Genomic DNA, 18,674 nt, shown 5'->3' on the forward strand with positions numbered 1-18,674 from the left:
CAAACCAATGGAACATCTCAAATACATTGACTAGCCTATCAAAATACAAGGGGCACAGTACTTTTCTTCTTGGGCTCCTCTTACCAAAGGCTACAGCTTAAGACCAAGATACCCTTCTAGTGATGTACGGCCATGCAGAAAAATACATCACAGGTAACTGCGAGCAGCAAGACATCTCCTAGCAACACTAGTACCAGCACTTTCAGAAGACAAACATTAGAAGGCAAGTGCTTAGTTAATCATTATTTTTATAACTAAACCCATGTATTAGAGGCTTGCAGTTAGCTTGTCATAAAGAGGTTACACTGTTTGAGTGAAGACAATGCCAGCACATGATAAAACTGTACTTAAGAAACCTACAAGGTGCTATTTACCAAAGATAAATTGCTGGTTTTGAATAGTCTGTATGTGGCACATTACAAGTTAGCAATTTTGGCTTGTTCTTGGAACAAATGAGGATCATCTTTAGGGCTACCATCTCAAAGTAAGGAGGAAGAAACACAGAGTCTTGATGTAACTCACACACCTCTCACACACTTTGACAACACTGCAAATAGTGCCCAGAACTGTCAATTGCCAAAGCCAACACACAAATCAAGTGTGTGATTCTAAGAACACCCAAACTGGCTTGAATCACTGTAACTAAAGGGTTGGGGCTATATCCTACCAAGGAGGAAAAGTGCTCAGAGAAAGAAGAGATTAAAGACATGCCCTCACACCACTCTGTGCCAAACTGAACTTTGACAGGTTAACTGAAATATCAAGAAAGTGTTTCAGTTATATCATTATTTAAAATATTTTTTAAAAATGGATTTACAAAAGCTAAAACACAGCTGGACTTTAAATGATCACTCTTGGCTAAGGGACATTCACAGTGATGTCTTTGGAGAGGGATGAAACACAATGCAGAACTACACTGAATAAAACATTCTGGGAAAAGGGCTCCAGAAAGATAGTAGTATTCTGAACTAAGAGGTCATGAGATCTCCTTTTGTTAAATTATTCCCTAGCAACTGTACTTATTCAAAACATAACAAAAGGTAGTGTTTACTTTTGTAATAAATACAGAGCTGTATGTAAGTGGAGGTCCCTCAGAGTACCAACTTCACAGGGAGAGGAGCGTATCTAAAAAATAAGCAGAAGGCTTACATCAAAGAGAACATAAAAACCCCCCAAAGCCCTTACTCAATTACTTCTACTTAGCATCACCGTGTCTGGCAAGATAATTCCCTCAACTCAGTGCACAAGAACTCAAGAGTGTGAAATGCGTATAAACCACTTAATTTCTGATTGAGCAGAAGCCAAGGTCTTGGCTAGCAGTCAAGCACACACATGAAAATTAGTTTATGGATTTGGGGCAGCTGATAATCTTCTTTATGCTCATTTGCAAGTTCTAGAGTTGCATGAATGAAAGCTACTCTAGAAAATACTATAGCTAGCTGTAAAACAGGCAATCAAGGCTTACCCTTAGGATAACCCATAAGAACTTATGAACAAAAATAGCAGAAGCTGAAAGCCATGAAGAATACTGCTAAGAACAATGGGGAAAAAAACCCCCTAAATTTTAGAACAGTTAGTAGTCCATAGAAAATTCTGTAAAGATTATTTCAAGGGAAAAGAGAGAAAAAGATTCTGTAACTAGAGAACACTGCCTCCCTTTTCACTTCTTTTTCATCCATCTAGGCTTCAAGTAAGCTGTAACACCATCTGAAAAAGGAACAAATGTCATTCAGCTACTTAAAAAAATGGTCTACCGTAATGAAAAATTTTTTTGAGAATCCTAAAACAGAATTTATCAGCTCAAATTTTTTTCATACAACAGTTATGACAGTCAGGTACACAACAATATAGTACAGCTGGAGAACTGGTGAGTATGAGATCAACCTCCATCTTTTTTTAAGTTTTTCTTCTGCTTCCTTATCTTTGATGTCATGTGCATTATGTTACAGCTGTATTCTAGCAGTATTTTCCCCCAGTATCAAGGATACTACTGAAGACCAACTGTCAATACCTTGGCATTGAAATCACAGAAATGAAGGTAAAAAATGAAATGTGTATTAAAAATAAGACATAAACGTCTTCAGCTAAGCTCTTGTTCCCCAAAAGCCAAACAGGATATGGGCTTTTGATGATCATAAATACAAGCTTCTTCTTTAAATCTTATCTTTTATGATCACTATTAGATCGAATGAATGTGGGATTTCCTTTACTTGAGGCTTCTCACCTTTCCCCTATTACAGGGATTGAGATATGGTCATTACACATTGTATACTGAGAGGAAAGGTTTTGAAAGAGAAAACTCAATCTTTCTTACAGAAAAACAATACTCAGTGCATTGAAAATTAATTATATTCACAATTTTCTTGGGAGATAACCCACCAAACCTGTAAAGACAAACACCGTGTATGAATACTGAGCCTCAATTAAGCAGTACAAGAACACTTCTCTTCAATGAATGTACTTCACTTTTACAGTCACTTCTGACTTTAATTAATTGCATATTACTCACTCCGGTACTCATTTCCGGAAATAATGAACATACGACACCCGGCCTGTTCTTTCTCCTATCCCAGCGATTACAAAACCCAAGTAAAACAGGCCATGCCCTCACCACAGGGCCTTCGGGGGCTTCGGGAGACGCCTCCCCACCGGGACGGCTTTCCCCCAGCACGGCGACCGCCGGTGCTGCACGGGGGAGCCCCCGGCTGAGCGGACCTTTATTTCCCTGCCTCCCCGTCCTGCCCCGGAGGATTCCAGCTTCCCTCCCTCCCATCCCGGAGGATTCCAGCTTTCCTCCCTCCCGCCCCGGAGGATTCCAGCTCCCCGCTCTCCCACCCCCAGAGGCCGCCGGGCCCCGCCACCAGGGCTTCACCCGCGGGCGGCCGCGGCCCGTCCCGCCCCGAAAAAGTTTATCGAGCCGGCGTGCGAGGGGAGCGCGGTGGCGGTGGGAGCGGGAGCCGCGGGGTGACGGGAGGGAAGAGCCTGGGAAGGGGGCCTGCACTCGCGTACCCGTTCCGGTGGTGGCCGGGCTCGGGGCCGCTCATCCCGCCGGGCCACGCTGCTTTCGCCGCTCGGTGCCGCAGCGCGGGCGGGCGGGGCCGGGGGCGGGCCGGGGGTCCCGAGCCGCGCCCCGAGCAGCCGGGGGCAGCGCGGCTTCGGCTGCGCCCGCAGCGCCCCGGAGCTCATCCCGCTGGCCCGGACTGCTGCGAGCCTCCGCGACACTATAAACCAGTTACTTGAATGTCTGTTCAATTTTCTGACAGATGTTGCTTCTAATGTTATGCTTTGACACAAGCCTGCGGGTTTTTGCCCAGCTCGCGCTCGTAAGGTAAATGCTATTTATTAAAGCTTGACATTAACATATTAAAACGTCTAAAAATCGGAGTTTTTATTTGTTCTCTGGATGTAAAATTGATGTGGAAATTGAGTTATGGTTTATTAATACCTCCAGCTGCTGCCAGGTCTTAGAAGTCTCCCAGGATGCACAGGTAGCTGAACATACACATATATAACCCATTACAGTGCAAAATAAGAGGTATGATAATAAATATGAAATGCTGGTATGGTGTGTTTGTGTTCCTTCTGTGAGAAGCCGCCTACCCTGGCTAGCTGGCTGCCACTAAGGGCATGCCTTTACGGAAGCACTCAAATGGGAGCAAGGTACACATGTTCGCTCCACGGGGCTGCGAGGCATCAAGCGAAGACTGCCCAAACCCAGCCGAACGTGACCAATTCGGTTCCCACTGGAGGCAGTGACAGGGGCAGCAAACTCAGTGATGGACAAAAAGAAAACACTTGCCTTGAGAGCATCCCCAAGAGGGGGTTGTGTGCGCAAGCCGTGGGTTCACACTGCATGTGAACTGCACCACTGATCAGAATGTGGTCAACAGACATGGCTGAGAGAATGGTTTTCTGCAGCCTGGTCAAAAATCTTCCTCTTCATCCAGGAGGATGCTTCAGGTTGGAAAAACAGGACATTTTTGGGAAACCGGGTACACAGCAGTCCTATCTCAGAAGCTGTCTTTATAGTTCCCCCTCACTGACTATATGCACAGCAAATTGCACAAGTGGGTACCTTACTACACCAATGTGTGCAAGAAGATGGCTAAGCCAAGGAACCTGCCATGCTCATAGTTATTCTTGAAGCTATGCCAAAACAGAGAGGTCCTTCAGTGATCAACACAGAGGAACACATTGCTAATATGTTTTCATACTAAGATTGCTGTATCAGTTAGCTTTTTTTAAGACAACTGACAAACCATCAAATATGAAAATGTTACTTAATTTCACAGATATTCCTATTCAGCTGTAACCAGAAAACTTGGCAAAAGCAACCTGTTATACTTCAACTGACAAATTTTCCAGCCCTCAGAGTGAGAAAACATATAGCTATTTCAGTTTGCAAGACTTTTATTGGCATAATTTCATATGGACAACAAATGCTCATGTATGGTTTGTTAATGAACAAAAAGGAACTATTTAAATGCAAGAAAAAGAAAACAAATTTAATGAAAGTAGCATCACTCAGGAAAGCATAAGCCTGAAGGTGAAATGAAAGGCCTGACTATGGTTGATCACAAAGAGAGTTAAAGAGCACTCAATTATCTGGATAAAATAGCATAATTCAGTTCAAAAAGTTTTCTACTATCTGTATATCTGTTTCTGTACTCTTAAAGTATGAATTAAAATCCTAACACTACAATTACCCATGCCAAATTTGTTATTTTTCATAATTAGGATTCTGAGGATAAACCATAACATCTACTACTACTACTTATAATACAGCAGTGATATATGGCCTGAGGAGGAAAACTTTTGGTGGAATTTTAGTTAGTAGACTCCTATAATGTTGCTAAATGACACTTCTTCTGGAAACCTTGCTACATTTTTATTTCCCCTAGGTTTTCAAAGAACTATACTGGAAAATTCTCTCGTGGCCAAGTTGTGACTGTTCTTCTGACAGTGTACTACTGTACTGACATAACAGCCTCTTTCTTCAAGCACACATGGGAAGAAAGGTACACCTGGACTAGGTAAGATTTGGGCCAGGATCCTGTGTTCTAAACGCAGGGTTGTGCTGAGGGTAGGTAACTTGACTTACTGCAGGTGTGGGGCAAAGTCATGCTGCCTGGCAGGTTCCATAAGATTTCTTTGGTATCTGCCTGCTTTGCAAAAGCAGCAGCTACCCTGGATCAGCTGTCTGCATCCTCCTCTCCATTAACTCTGAGATCTAGAAGCTTATTTGAACCTTCCATCTGCCTCAGAACCATTCTCTGTGACAGAACTAGAGGGCTCTAACTCAAAACCCCTGTTAAGACAGTCGTGCATTCAAATAGGCCGAATTTCTTTTAAATTCATATCTGACACCCTAGTCCTGTCCTTGCACGTTCCTCTCTTGTTCCATAGAAGGAGGATGTATGTCAAAAAGCCTCGAGTATCTCAGGTAATCTTTCACAAGTTATTTTTGTTTGTGTCTCATTTCCTAACAAGGTCCTGAGCGTGGACTATCATGACTTTGCTGGATAGATGTCAATAAACAATCTGAGCTGATTACAAATACTTTAGATGCTCTTATTAACAAAAAGTGATACAAGTTTGAAAGACAAGCTAAATATATAACCATCTGTCAAGTTGCTTATATTTTTAGCTTACTTCTTATGAAACATTCACATCTACCTTTTGTCAATTTTGATAAAAGGAAATGAAGTTGAGTTTGGGGAACCCCCAGGTTACAGACCCCACTCCCCACTTTCTTGCTTCTTGCCAACAGACTCTTTTAACTTTGCTGGCAAGCAACATCTCTCCCCAAATGTACCATATGTATAAGTTGTTGCTCAGAGAATAATGTTTGCTATTTGCCAGAATATGGAGCATGCAATTTGGTAGTCCACCCTGAAATCACTCTCAAAACTTAAGGGAAAAGTAAAAAGAAATTGCTAATGAGCTGTTGTCTTTTTCTCTAAGAGAATTAATTTTTCAGGAACTAATTACTAGGTTTGAAGAGAAAGACAAACAAATAAATATGACAGTATGCCTTTATATCTTCTCTGTCTTACAGAGAAGTAATTGCTCATGGACAGAATAATTTTCATATCTAGAGAACATTATTTTTTAGGCAAGACTCATCTTCTAAATATTTTTTACAAATAGGAATTTCTACCTGTGTTAAACATTTCCATCTATACTTGCTTACAGTCTGAGGAACATATTAAATACAAATGCACTTTCTGGTATATGCTGCAGTTCTGAATTTCTATTTATAATCTAATAAAGAATTTTAAGTTATGGCTTCCTCACTGCTCAAATAATATTTGTTGCAATGTCAGGTTTGCACTGTGAACAAAGTCCTATTTTGGAACCCCTTTGCAGAAGACCTAAACAGGGTTAGCTGCAGAAGCTTGTTAGCAAACCAGCCCATTAGGAGGCTGCAATAAACTGTTAGATTTTTACATTGTAGCATTTTATATAGGAAGCATATTTTAGATATGTGTCAGAATTATTATACGATTTTTAACTTTAGCATGTAACTCTTCATATTATAGAATTTTGGAACTACTTATTAATAAAGATGGTAAGAAATGCAACTTGTTACCAGCCTTTGATTAAAACCAAATAGGGTGATATCATGGTAATTATGGTGCAGATGGAAGCCTGTTGCAAGTTCAGTATTTTCAAATTCAGGTGCCAAAATTCAGGACACTGAAATCTGTGTTTAGATGCCTACCTTTTTACAGATTTGTAAACACTGAATGCAAGAGATTCTTGTGTATGGTGAGTATCTGTCAGGATCAATAAAGCCAATATTAAGGTATTTCTCTGCTTTTCATGGCCCAATAGGAAATCATTACTCTTCTCTAGTCTTAGATTTTGACGGCTTGTTTATTATGTTACCTTTCTATAACATCTGTTTCTTGAAAACTAGAGTCTAGTGCTAGACTTAAGTTTTCTTCCTTCCTGTCTAAGTGAGATACTATTTTGAGTATCACATTCTCAATCTTCCAGACAAAATTCTGCAAAATTCCCTAAATCCAGAATTTTTCCACATTATTCTGACCAGGGTCAGAAATTAGTATATAAATAATACTCTTTAAACAGTCTTCTGATCAATTTTTAGAAGTACACTATTTTTCATCTCACATAAAAATTTTATGGACATATGGTGACTTCCTAATTTTGACTGTTTTCTTGTTTTATTCATACTGATGGTTCTAGTTTAGGTAGATACTGTCTTTGCAGTACCTTGAACACCTCATTCTTTCTTTGGCATCAGTATATTCTCCAGCTAGATTTGCTCTATCTGTATGTTGTGTGTTATTTGCTGATGTTTTCTCTGTTTTTTCCTAATGTTTGTATCTGTCTCTGACCAGCCTTCTACTTTTGAAATTCCTTTTCCATTCATACCCGTCCTTGCATCCAGATTCCCCTTTTTATGCAATCTCATACAATTTCATACCGAATCCAAAACACAGCACTGTACCAGCTACTAGGAAAAAAATGTAACTTTATCTCAGCTAAAACCAGGACAACAGGACAAAGATGGGTGCTAGAAAAATGGAAGATATTGGATGTGATCTTTTTTCCTATCTCCATCCAGAAACGGAAATCACAGATATTCTTGGTAAGTTGTCCTTTGGAAAGTAAACTGAGACACAAAGTCTCAGACTTCAAGTCTTCTGGCAATCCTAGTGATTCCTTCCAAAACATGAATTACCTTCTTTGTCCACCCATAATAGTGATGATCACAGATATTCCCTAGTTAGAAGTGAGAAATTTATTTTCTGCTTTCAGCATAAAATTTCACTTTCTTGGCATGCTGCTTCTGGACTCAGCAGCTGCCTACATACTTCACAGCTTTCTATTTCTTCTGTTACCTTCCCCTTATATTTCAAGGCTATTTTTAATATCTAAGAAGATTATCTTCTATTTCCACCCCTTCTGATTTGGCAAAATTTTCCTGTGATGATGTAGTAGCTTTTCATACTACATCCATGAATTTTCCCTAAGTCCCAAAATCTCTTGCAGTGCACCAACTTGCAAAAACTCCAACTGGAAAATAACGTTATCTGTAATCATTACAGAAGACACATTCTGAAGACAGAAATCTTTACTTTTCCATACAAATTAGATCAAATACACATATCCTTTCGTATCTGGGCAAATTAGTTTGCTGTTAGTAGTCTTTCCTTTTCTTCTCCTGCTACAAATTCCACTTATGCTTGTCTTTTTTAACCTCAGTGGAATTTCTGTTCAAGCTTCTTGTTCCTCTCAAATTTTTTTTGTTTATGATAAGCTTTAGATTTCCTCTATAGAGAATTTTCCTATTTTTATGTATAATTTCCTGTCATTTATCTTAACTGTATCTTTAGATTTCATTATTACAGTGTGTTAATCTTCATACAAGACCTGCTATACAGAATCATTTTCTTACATCTTTATATGGGATTTAGCATTGAAGGTTTTAAGTAAATGTGCTAAATCCATTCTGTGATAAGAGATGAATGACCCTTTCAGCTAACCTGTGGATTGGGGGGGGAAGACAATATCTCAGGATTCTCAGATACACTAGCAAAATTAAACTAAGTTAAAAAAAAAACCCAAAATGAACTGCTCTACTCACTCTGGGCTTGTCCTGTATCTCACGTCAGCATGATGAAATCCCTTCAACCTACTTGCCTTTCAAATTGCCAATATGCCCAATTCCCCAAATTAGCATCAAAGGTATTTTCCTTCATCAGTAGGAGGATAACTGCTCTGTCTCTAGGACTTAACACCAAGAGAACTGTGAGACACAAGGCACGATGCCTTCATTTTGTAACATCCTGAGTGTTAGATTGGCATCAGGGCAGAGGGAGCTCAGGTGCCACTATCATTCTATATGTGACTTCTTTTCATCTCTTTTACATTCTGGCTGTTTCCTAAACTCATTGAACTAATTACACGAGAGCAGCTAACAGCCACACTGCTCTAACTTATCAATAATGAAAAGCGAGCTGGAGCTGTCAGGAAATACATTTGACATCCTAACTTGGAAGAACAGGAACTCTGTTCTCCCTCTGTAGATATGAGGGGAAATATAACCATTAGTAAACCTAATTTATTTCGTAAGCAGAGTTGACAGCATGATTCCTTTTCAACATTTCCTGGCACTTTCCTATTATGAGATTCTGCTTTTAGTTGTCTACATCAGACAAACATGATTTGTTCAGACTGAAATAGCCCAAGCTGAGCACTTGCTACTACTAAGACTATTTTTTTATCTTTCAGTTTGTATCCATATTTTTTATGCCATTGTAATTTTAAAACTTTAAAACTTTTTATTATAAATAAAAACATATCCACATTAGGAAGACATTGACTTAGATGGCAAAGACAGCATATGGTAAATGAGGATCTCTAGCATGGAGCCACAGCAGCTTTGTGCTATACAAAAGAGACGATTAGGTAAAGAAGGCAAAGAGCAGGATGTGATTTTTGAAGCAGGGATCATTAAGGAATTCGAAAGTGGATGGGCTATAGACTGTGGAAAGGGAAGACAGACATTAGTTAGATTTATCCAATTCTTATTTCTCAGAATACAACAGAATGTTTTTAGGGTTCAAAGTACTGAAGAAAAACTGTCTTTTGAAGTCAGCCTTCACAGCAGCCTAGGGAGATAAAAAAATTAAATAACAGATGTGCCTTATTTTTTTCAAAACTGAGGAAGCAAAAGGGAACAGATATGTGATATTCCTCCTTTACAGGAAAGTAAACTAAAAAACTCCCTATTACTTCTACAAAAACTTCAATAGGTTCTATAGGGATATTAAGAAGAACTCCAAATCACTCTGCTGGTATATATGTCCTCTAGGGTGAGCATTTTTCCACAGAAGATGAATGTCCTACACAGGCAAAAATAAGAAACAGGTCAAAAATCCCAAGAATTTTATGAACTTTGTGAAAACTGGCTACTCTTATTAGTACAACTTTTTAGAATAAAAATGTTTTTATGCAAAGTCTGCTAAATTGACTTTAATGGTCTTTTAAAGGATTAGACAACAGAGGATTCTTGTTGGGAGATATTATATGGGTCAATTTATTTGTGCATTTTGTGTTAGAAAATTCTTCAATATTTTGAACAGCACTTCAGCTGATCTACAGTACAAGAACCTGAAATTACCTAGCACACTGGGATCAATATTGAGCAATATTTTGTCTCTGAAAGAAATTCATTCTGACAGAAAGGAGTAAGAGCAGTGTAAGGAAACAGAGACTCCGGCTAAAAAGCTGGATACAGAAATTTCCTACAAAGCACTACAAATTAGTTGATGTCACCAGAGCAAAAAAACCATAGTGACAGAATAAAATGTTATCCAGGTTCCAGAATACTTTATTATCACCACCCTAGGTCACTAAGCTTCACAAGCTATATCCATCAAATTTGATAGCAGTATATATACTCAGAGCTGAAGCTGGAAGGTGCAGTGCTTTAATGTACTAACAATGTACATTAAGGCACCTGGGTTCAAAGTCAGTTTATGACAGGAACAAAATGAGTTTGTTGGTCTCAGCCTGCACTCTAGTGGACAATTGCACATAAATCCAGTCCTGAGAAGAATACCAAGAATTAGATTTGTTGGCCAAAACATATGGTGAAATTCATATTCTCTGAACATTATTAAAAACAAAATATCTTTGCTTTTTGTTCTATTCTGAAACACTGCAATATGAGACATTTCCATCAGCATCTCTTTAATACTGTGTTACCAGGATTTGAAAGAATACAACAGAAGGTGAAACAATACGGAGGAGCAGCAAAGGCAATAAGATGCTTCCATGTTAGAGGAAAAATGGAGATATGAGGACATACTACTGTAGCAGACATATATAATGTTTTTTGACTGGGTAAAATATTTATCTTTATTTACCTCTTTTTATAATGTAAGACACAGAGAAACAAAAAAATTATACATATAATAATGATAAAAAAAAATTTTGATACATAATTAGCCTGTAAACTCATGTCTGAAAGATGTCTTAAGAGGCAAGACCTATACAGAACTTAAAAAAAAAATATGCTGTTACATGAATAATAAGAATAGCAAGGTTAGATATTATTAAAGGAACTCAATACTAGTATGAGGGACTCAAACTCTCACAATTCAAGATACAAAACAAACATAAATTGCCTTAAGCATGAGCAGAAACTACACCCACAGATGTTTTATTTCATTAATGTATTCCATACAGTGTTTACACATATTTCAGTGGGCAGGCAGTAGATTGCTGGAGTCTCAGATTTGTGTAGTCTGTGGTATTTCCTATTTGTAGAAATCAGCTGAAAAAAATTGTCTGGAACTATAACCCCATTTCAGGTTATTGCCCTTTATAGTGTTCAACCTCTTATCCGTCAAGCAAACAATATTGATACCCAACCATTTACAATTACAGTCATATGTCACCTACAGAGGCGAAGGAAAACATTTATTAAGTTATCCTGTCTTTTCAAAACTTTATTTAAATATAAAGAAAAGTTTGTTATCACTAGGTTAAAATTGACCATTACATATTATATATATTATATCAACATAAATACATACTATATTAACACAGTTTTTTGCAGTCTTATGATCTGTCCTAGTCCAAGCTGACCTTTCCCTTATTTTTCATCATGTCATCTACCTCACTCATTTTCTGGACTGTTTGAACACTTCTACAGTTTACAAGCCTACATTTCAAGATCAATATAGAATTAAAATTCTTTTTTTATCCAAATAAAGTTCACCTTATGGTGTGGCTACTGTTTAGCATGTTTAGAATGCTATCTTTCTAGATTTTTCATAACTAAAAAGCAGTCTTTTTCAGTCTTTTAATAACAGAGCAGCCTCTCTGGCCATATTCTTCCGAATTGATTCCAAATTTAGAAAATCATCAATTTTTGTAAAAAAAAGTAATAGTGCCCTCAATTTCGTGAAGAAACACAACTCCAGATAAACTTCAAAGTGCAATTTATCAAACATGAATTTCCTCTGTCCCCTCAGTTACTATTATACTATTTGTTTATCAAAGCTCTTCCTCCATGGTGCTTTCATAATTACTACTTCTGATTATTTTGTTCCAAAACTTCTGATAGCTCATGGTTTTCCAAAAGGTGGAGCCAATAAATCTTAGTCTGAAAATATGAGTTTTCATTTACAAAACCCCCACATTTTTTCTAGGTTTTGTAGATAAAAAGTGAATTTTAACTACTTTTTGAAAGTGAACTAAGTGAATCTGAAAGCCTCTAAAATCACAACGCAAAGTCAAATTTTAATCTATTGGGGAAAGGAGCTGAACTCATAAATTTTGCTTATGCAAAGACAACAATATGTTTCCATGAGTAAATTCTAGCTCCAAAGCTATGTTTTAATGGAATGACTTGACAAGAATAATTTCCTTGAAGATAAAAAAAATAATTAGAAATGTTAAATAAGACCCAAATTTGTCAAGCATGACACAGAGGAATGAAACAGCTAACACTCATATAACTTCAAAAGAATTTGAATTATGCACTTAAATTCAGACTTGTGGCATGAACTAAGATAATTACCAGGAAAATAGCAGCTTTTGCAGTCAATAACAGACATTGGATTGAGTTTGTCAATTTTTCTGAGCTGACAAATGAAAGGTGATAGCTGCTGAAATGAGCTGCGGATTGTATGAGAACTACTACGGTCTGGAAGAGATAATGCTTTTATTCTCAAAGCCTGAAGCTGAAAAAATATTAATAAACCATTTATATCTAGCTAGTTTTAGTGCATCAGGTACCCAGGAAAGAAAGGTTTCTTGATAGAGGTAGTCTTTGTTTTCACTTGGCATCAAACATAGCTTTCTAAAAATGTTTTTCTGCTCTATTCTCCTGATAATTCAACAGCAGCAGGACCAAGAAAACCTTGTCAGAAGTACCAGATGCTTGCACAGAATTTCTGTTGTACTCATGACCACCCGCTGGCAAATACTAATGCACAGAACAAAAATAAGTAAGATAGCTATAGCTCAAAATGGATAGTGCAGGAAGTGGGATACAGCCAGTGAACCAATAGAGAAGAAATCCTGCCCGTAACAGTGGTGCCTCTCTGCTAGAGAATAAATAAATAAAACCCACTATCTATGCTATGCAAGATCTTAATCTTGATCTTACAAAAGAGCTTAAAATACTTTACTTTCTGCAGAGCAGAGATCTGTGCATACTAAAGGAGGAACATACTGTAACCATGACTATATATTCCAGCAATATAAACCACTGAATGACAGCTCAGGATGAGCCAAAGCTGATCAAAGCCTCAGGAATTTTATCTCCCCAACTTCTGTGGGAGCCCACTGTGACGAGCTTATCTCTTTGATCCCAAATTTAGAATATGTCAGAATGGGTTAATCCTACAAGTTTATTTTAACATTTGACAATATTTTTTTAATTAAAATGGTAGTCAGGACCCCAGCTTTCAATTTTCTCACTGGTTTCCATCACTTGGAAAGTGCCAGGGCACAGACAAAAGTTTTAACTTCTGGATTTCACCTTTTGGCTGAAGTATTTTCATCTTTTCCTAAGGTCTTCCAAAGGTTTCTGAATTGGTTTGCAGAGAAATATGAGTGTTTAAAAAACTTAGAGAACAAAGTCTTAAGAAGTGCCATGGAAAGGAAGTGAGAAGAACCCCTGCCTGTTACTATTTTTACAGCTCATTATTTGAAAAGTTGTTGATTTTTTCATGCCGTAATTGCAGTGTCTTAGCCATGGTACAGATATGGTACAGATTTCCCAGACCAGGCAGTCAGTTCCCTGTACCCAAAGGTATGGTGCATCTGGACAAGCAGGTCATCACCCTGAGCAATGGATCTTCCTATGAGCCTGACTGGCAGCTGAGTTACCCAAGGCTTGTGCTCCCTTATATGAGGCTGACGAGAGGAGAACCCTACACTTTCCTTCTGCTCAGTCTCACTGCAACCACGTGATTACTTCTGCACAGGGGCCTCGACACTGAGCTGTTCCCTTTGGTTCCGCCAGCCCTGTGTGTGCCACACTCGTGACACATCTGGGTCACTGAACACGTAGTATGAAGAGTTGTCCCTGGTGCTTTAGCAGGGAAGCTCAAGGCATACCTATTACCTGACAGCGCATAGCATCATTTTCATTACAATTGTCATTCCAGATGCGATGCCAGTAAGAGTGCCACAAAAAGTACAAATAGGGACAATTGTTCACTGAAACCAATAGTGCTACAAGGGAGGGAAGCGCAGGGCAGCTGCATGAATTAAATATCCGTAAGACTAGGGGAAAAAAGCAAGGGCAACTAAGCACACAAAAAGTCCTAGAACAGCATATATTGCCCCATATCTTCCCACATTTTAATTTCTTTGTTCTCTACAGACCCAGCTCTGAGGAAGGGAACCCTGCCAGGAATCTCCTTCAAAAACATCTAGACTAGATCATGGTCAAGGAACAGCTAAGGGCTTACATCCAGGCACTTCTTCCCTACAGCTCTGTTTTAATTCAAAAGGAGTAACAAAGTAAGAAAGAGGAAGTTTGTTAAAACGAAGAGAAGAGCAGCTCAGAGTCTCAACTCTGTACAGGCACCAAGGAACCTATTTAATGATACCATAGTCAAAGTACATACTTTCTCTTAAGAAAGACTTCAGAAAGGGCAAAGGAAGCTGGTGTAACTAACCAGCAGGGTAAGTAAGGCTGTTAGAAGCAAAAACCTATCTTAGAAAATGCTGAAGTCATGTTCAAATGGCACAAGAAGAAAGAGTTACAAACTCTGCAAGGTTAAATGTGAAAACATAATAGGACAGACCAAAAAGCACCTGAAGAATATCTAACAAAGGAATCAAAACTAATAATCCTTTTCACTACAAAACACATCAGGAGCAGGAAATTTGCCAGAAACTGTAAGGCTAGTTTGTTTTCAGGGCATAAAAGAGTACTCAGAGAAGTCAAGGTCATTGCAGACAAGCTAAGTGAACCCTTTGCATTGGTGTTCGTTGTGGAAGGAACTGGGAAGATTCCAAAACCAGAACCCTTCTTGGCAGGGAACTCATCTGAAGAGCAGTCTGAAATTGAAGAGATTACGGAATAAACAGATAAAGTGAAAATCACCAGGAGTATATAGTATACACTCCAAATTTCTGAAGGAACTCAAGGACAAAAGAGCTGAATTACTCACTGCGGGGTTTAACCTATTGCTTAAAATTGCTTTGCTTCTGGAAGGCAGCAGATGAGAAATCGATTTTTTAAAAAAGGTTCCAGGGAAAATCTGGAAATAGTAGGACTCTAAGTCTGATGTGTACAGGGCAAATTACTAGAAGCTTTGATAAGAAACAGAATCAGGACATACCTGGCTAGATCTGATTTATTTGAAAAGAGTTAGCATTCTGTTGAGGAAGATACTGGTTTACAATTCTAATAAAAGTTTTTCAAAGGAGCCGAAAAGGACGTGGATTATATGGGTGTGATGATATTGATTTCCAAAAGACATGACTTCAGGTTAGAATTAGGGTTTTCTAAACCCAAATGTCTACAAGGGTGGTAAGACTGAAGGACTGAAGGTAGAAAAGAAAAAGACCACCAAGACAGGACTTGGGGGTGCTGGTTTACAGGGAGCACATTATGTGAGGGCATCCTAAGCAAGTTCAGCCTGGTCTGACATAGGCCTTGGGGCAAGACTAAGGAAAAATTATTCCAAAGAGTGTGACTCTTGTTCTCTAATAAAGAAAAAGGCCCAGAAAAGCAAAGGCCTCTTACTGGTAAAATGAGACACTATTCACTGTGTTGTTATTTTCAGTGCTTTCAGATGTAGCTTAGTAAATAGGATTTTGTCAATACAAGTAAAAGGCCAGACACTCCACAGTGACATGATAGTGCAGGGTTTCAGGAGCTGTCTGTGCTTGTCTTGACACGAGCTGATTTTAATTCGGGGTTTTCTTTTGTGTGTATGTGACAATCATCTAGTGGTCAAGAGGATATTACCTACATGGGTTGACCACAGTCTGTGTATACTTTATATGGTAAAAGCTTAACTATCCCATTGTAACTGTGGCTTTTTACATTGAAAGGGGCTGTGGGGAAAATTTCGGACTTTACCAATGAGAAGGATGCAAACTGCTGTAGGAAAACCCAAGCAGATAGCAAATCAGAGGGGAAAGAGACTCCTACTGTGAACATCAACATCTTTCCATCAAAGTACACAGGAGGCCAATGACATGTCCATTTCTGAAGCAATCTTTTTAAGGAAGATGGAAGTTGTCAACCTTAGGACCCATTGGGACATGCAGAAGGTGAGCACTGCACCACAGAAACTGAGTAGGAAAAATAAAGTTTATAGGAACAAGTTTAGCTGTATTGTTAACGGTTTTTTTCTGCATTAATGGAGTGAATAGTACCATTAGATTATTAAAACATTAACAGGATTAGCACTACATTTGTACCTCTTATTTTAAGGCATGATCCCTTTAGCACATAGGATTTGAAAGTAGCATGAATCCAGCCTCAGGCTAAGGCTAGTCATAAGGTCTAGGGTTAAGGTTTGAAAAACTAGAAAACTTACAGAGGGTGATGAGGCTGAGGGTAGAAAAGGGACTCCAAGGAAATGCAGGACAGGTGTCCAGGAGATTCCCAGGGAGAGCATTATTCAAGGGGCCTTAAGCATGCTAGGAGGCTTCAGCCTAAGCTCAGTGTTAGCCTTTGACAAAGTTCAGAAAAGGTGGTTGAAAAGAGTGTGCGTCTTGATTCAATGTGGAAGAAAATGTCTGGAAAAAAAAGACCTATCATAAGTTATTATATATATGTATATATCTCAGAAGCAATATCTGCTATATTGCTCTTTGTGGATTCATAGAATCGTAGAAATATTTAGGTAAGAAAATACCTTTAAGATCATCAAGCCTAACCATAAACCACTTCCAGGTCCACTCTTTGAACCTGAGCTCTGGCTAGGCTATGATTAAAGTTTGTTTCATACAATCTTGACAGGGATAGGGAGACTGAGAGTAAGAACTGGAACCCCCTGGGAGTAAAGGGCAGGCCTTAAGAGGTTCCTTAGTAACAACATTAGGCTAAAGGACCCTGCATCTCTCTAAACAATAACAACTTAAAAAGGGAGCCTTACTGCATGGATGGTTAAAAGATAAAAGGGAGAGCATCAGAGTAAATGGTCAGTATTCGTAGTGAAAGAGGTCAAAAGTGGAGATTTGCAGTGGTCTGTCTATGTTTTCCAGTACATTTATAAATCAATTTAAAATGAGAGCCAATAATGAGATGACAGTTTGTGCTGGTGATACCATACAATTAATGGTTAGTGGGACAAAGGTTCGTTGTGAAGAACTGCTGCAGTCCCAGAGACCAGCGAAGTCCCTAAACATACAATACAAACTATGTTTCCTCTTTGAAGGGAGTGAAAGAGAATATGCCAGAAGGGATATCTGCTGGTCCAAGATTATGTAGAGGGAGATGCCAGCTCTGTCACTTCGCTATTTGGCCCCCAGTTACAACTCCATCTGGTAATGGTTCAAGGGGCTTTGGGCTTGCATGCTCCAAGAGATCAACTGTCACGATGGACAATGTCCAGGGGCCAGAAACCCTCCAGAAGCAATGTTAGGACCCATCAGTCAGTGTTGTAAAATCATTAAGTCACATGAATGGCTGGAGAACCAGCCTTCTAAGGCTCTACCAACTTGTGCAGCTGGCTGTAGTGGTCAAGTTTATGGGACTATGCTTTGCATATAGAACACAACTTTCTCTTCATGGAGAGTCACAAACTGAGGCTTTGTTTTTTGGATTTCAGGAAGCCAACAGTGAAGATGCTTACATTTTCCTCTAATTTTTGTCATTATTTAAAATCTGTATCCACTAAAAAAATCACAAAGAACAGAAATACAAGGTATGCAAAGAAAAAATTCTGTTGCTAATCAAGTTCTATATTACCGTTAACATCCCCACAAAATTTTCAGTGAAGTAAAAAACAGCATATGGCAAAAGTCTCAAATCAGACTTCTTTTCACCATGAATCACTGTGGAATTCATTGGGGTTTCAGTGACAAGACTTTTTAAAGGAATTCCAGTTTTAAATATATAATAGCCTAATAGGTTGGAACAGTAATTCTTCTTCCATAAAATTTAATGGGTACTTTTTAGATTTCATGTGTTTGTGACATTTTTGCAGACTCCTATTTCTTTTGTTGTTTTCACATTGCAACAGAGTCGCACCCCAGGGTACTCTTTGAAACTGTAACTGATGTAAAAGCTTGACTGGCAGATTTTTGTGCACAAAATATATGTTTCAGGACATGTTAAAGTATTTCTTGATGGAATCTACTTTGTTCTCTATTAGGCTGTAGTTCATTTCTGTTATGTGAAAACATATTTTTACATTGGGTACAGTACCAAACACATTGCTTTTTGTACTGTCTGTAAAATGTTAAATATTGCTTATGGCACTATGACAGGTATCTAAAAATACAAGAGGAACACTTCTATTTTGGTAAACTGCCCAGATCTTCCACACAAATAGAATATTTAATATTTTGGTGTGAAGATTACCAAAATGGAAATCATGCATAACAAACTAGCTTTGTTTCTTTGGGAAAATGACAACAAAAGCAGACAAAAGTATAGAAGCATATATTGTTAACTTGGATTCCAAGGAAGCTTTTAATCCAGTACCAAA

The 18,674-nt window shown here is 38.5% G+C and overlaps 1 protein-coding gene across 6 annotated transcripts in view; it reads right to left on the bottom strand.

Annotated features, from left to right (window-relative positions):
• DCTD (dCMP deaminase) overlaps positions 1-18,674 on the bottom strand; it is a 58,036-nt gene that overhangs the window by 16,147 nt on the left and 23,215 nt on the right. Inside the window, exons 1-2 of one of the 6 annotated variants that reach the window (XM_042014934.1) lie at positions 3,010-3,050; positions 1,657-1,707 (exon numbers count right to left, since the gene is read on the bottom strand). The exons of 4 other annotated variants lie outside the window; for them this stretch is intronic. In XM_042014934.1, the coding sequence (XP_041870868.1) occupies positions 1,657-1,679 (23 nt within the window). In that variant the 5' untranslated portion in view covers positions 1,680-1,707; positions 3,010-3,050. Of the gene's footprint in view, positions 1-1,656; positions 1,708-3,009; positions 3,104-18,674 lie in introns of those variants that run through there. One more of the 6 variants, XM_042014931.1, reaches the window with a different exon arrangement.

Source organism: Corvus kubaryi, unplaced genomic scaffold (assembly GCF_017639235.1).
Source record: "Corvus kubaryi isolate FWS band 111438036 unplaced genomic scaffold, C.kubaryi_AGA036_p1.0 split3-131, whole genome shotgun sequence".
In the NCBI taxonomy this organism is placed as follows: domain Eukaryota; kingdom Metazoa; phylum Chordata; class Aves; order Passeriformes; family Corvidae; genus Corvus; species Corvus kubaryi.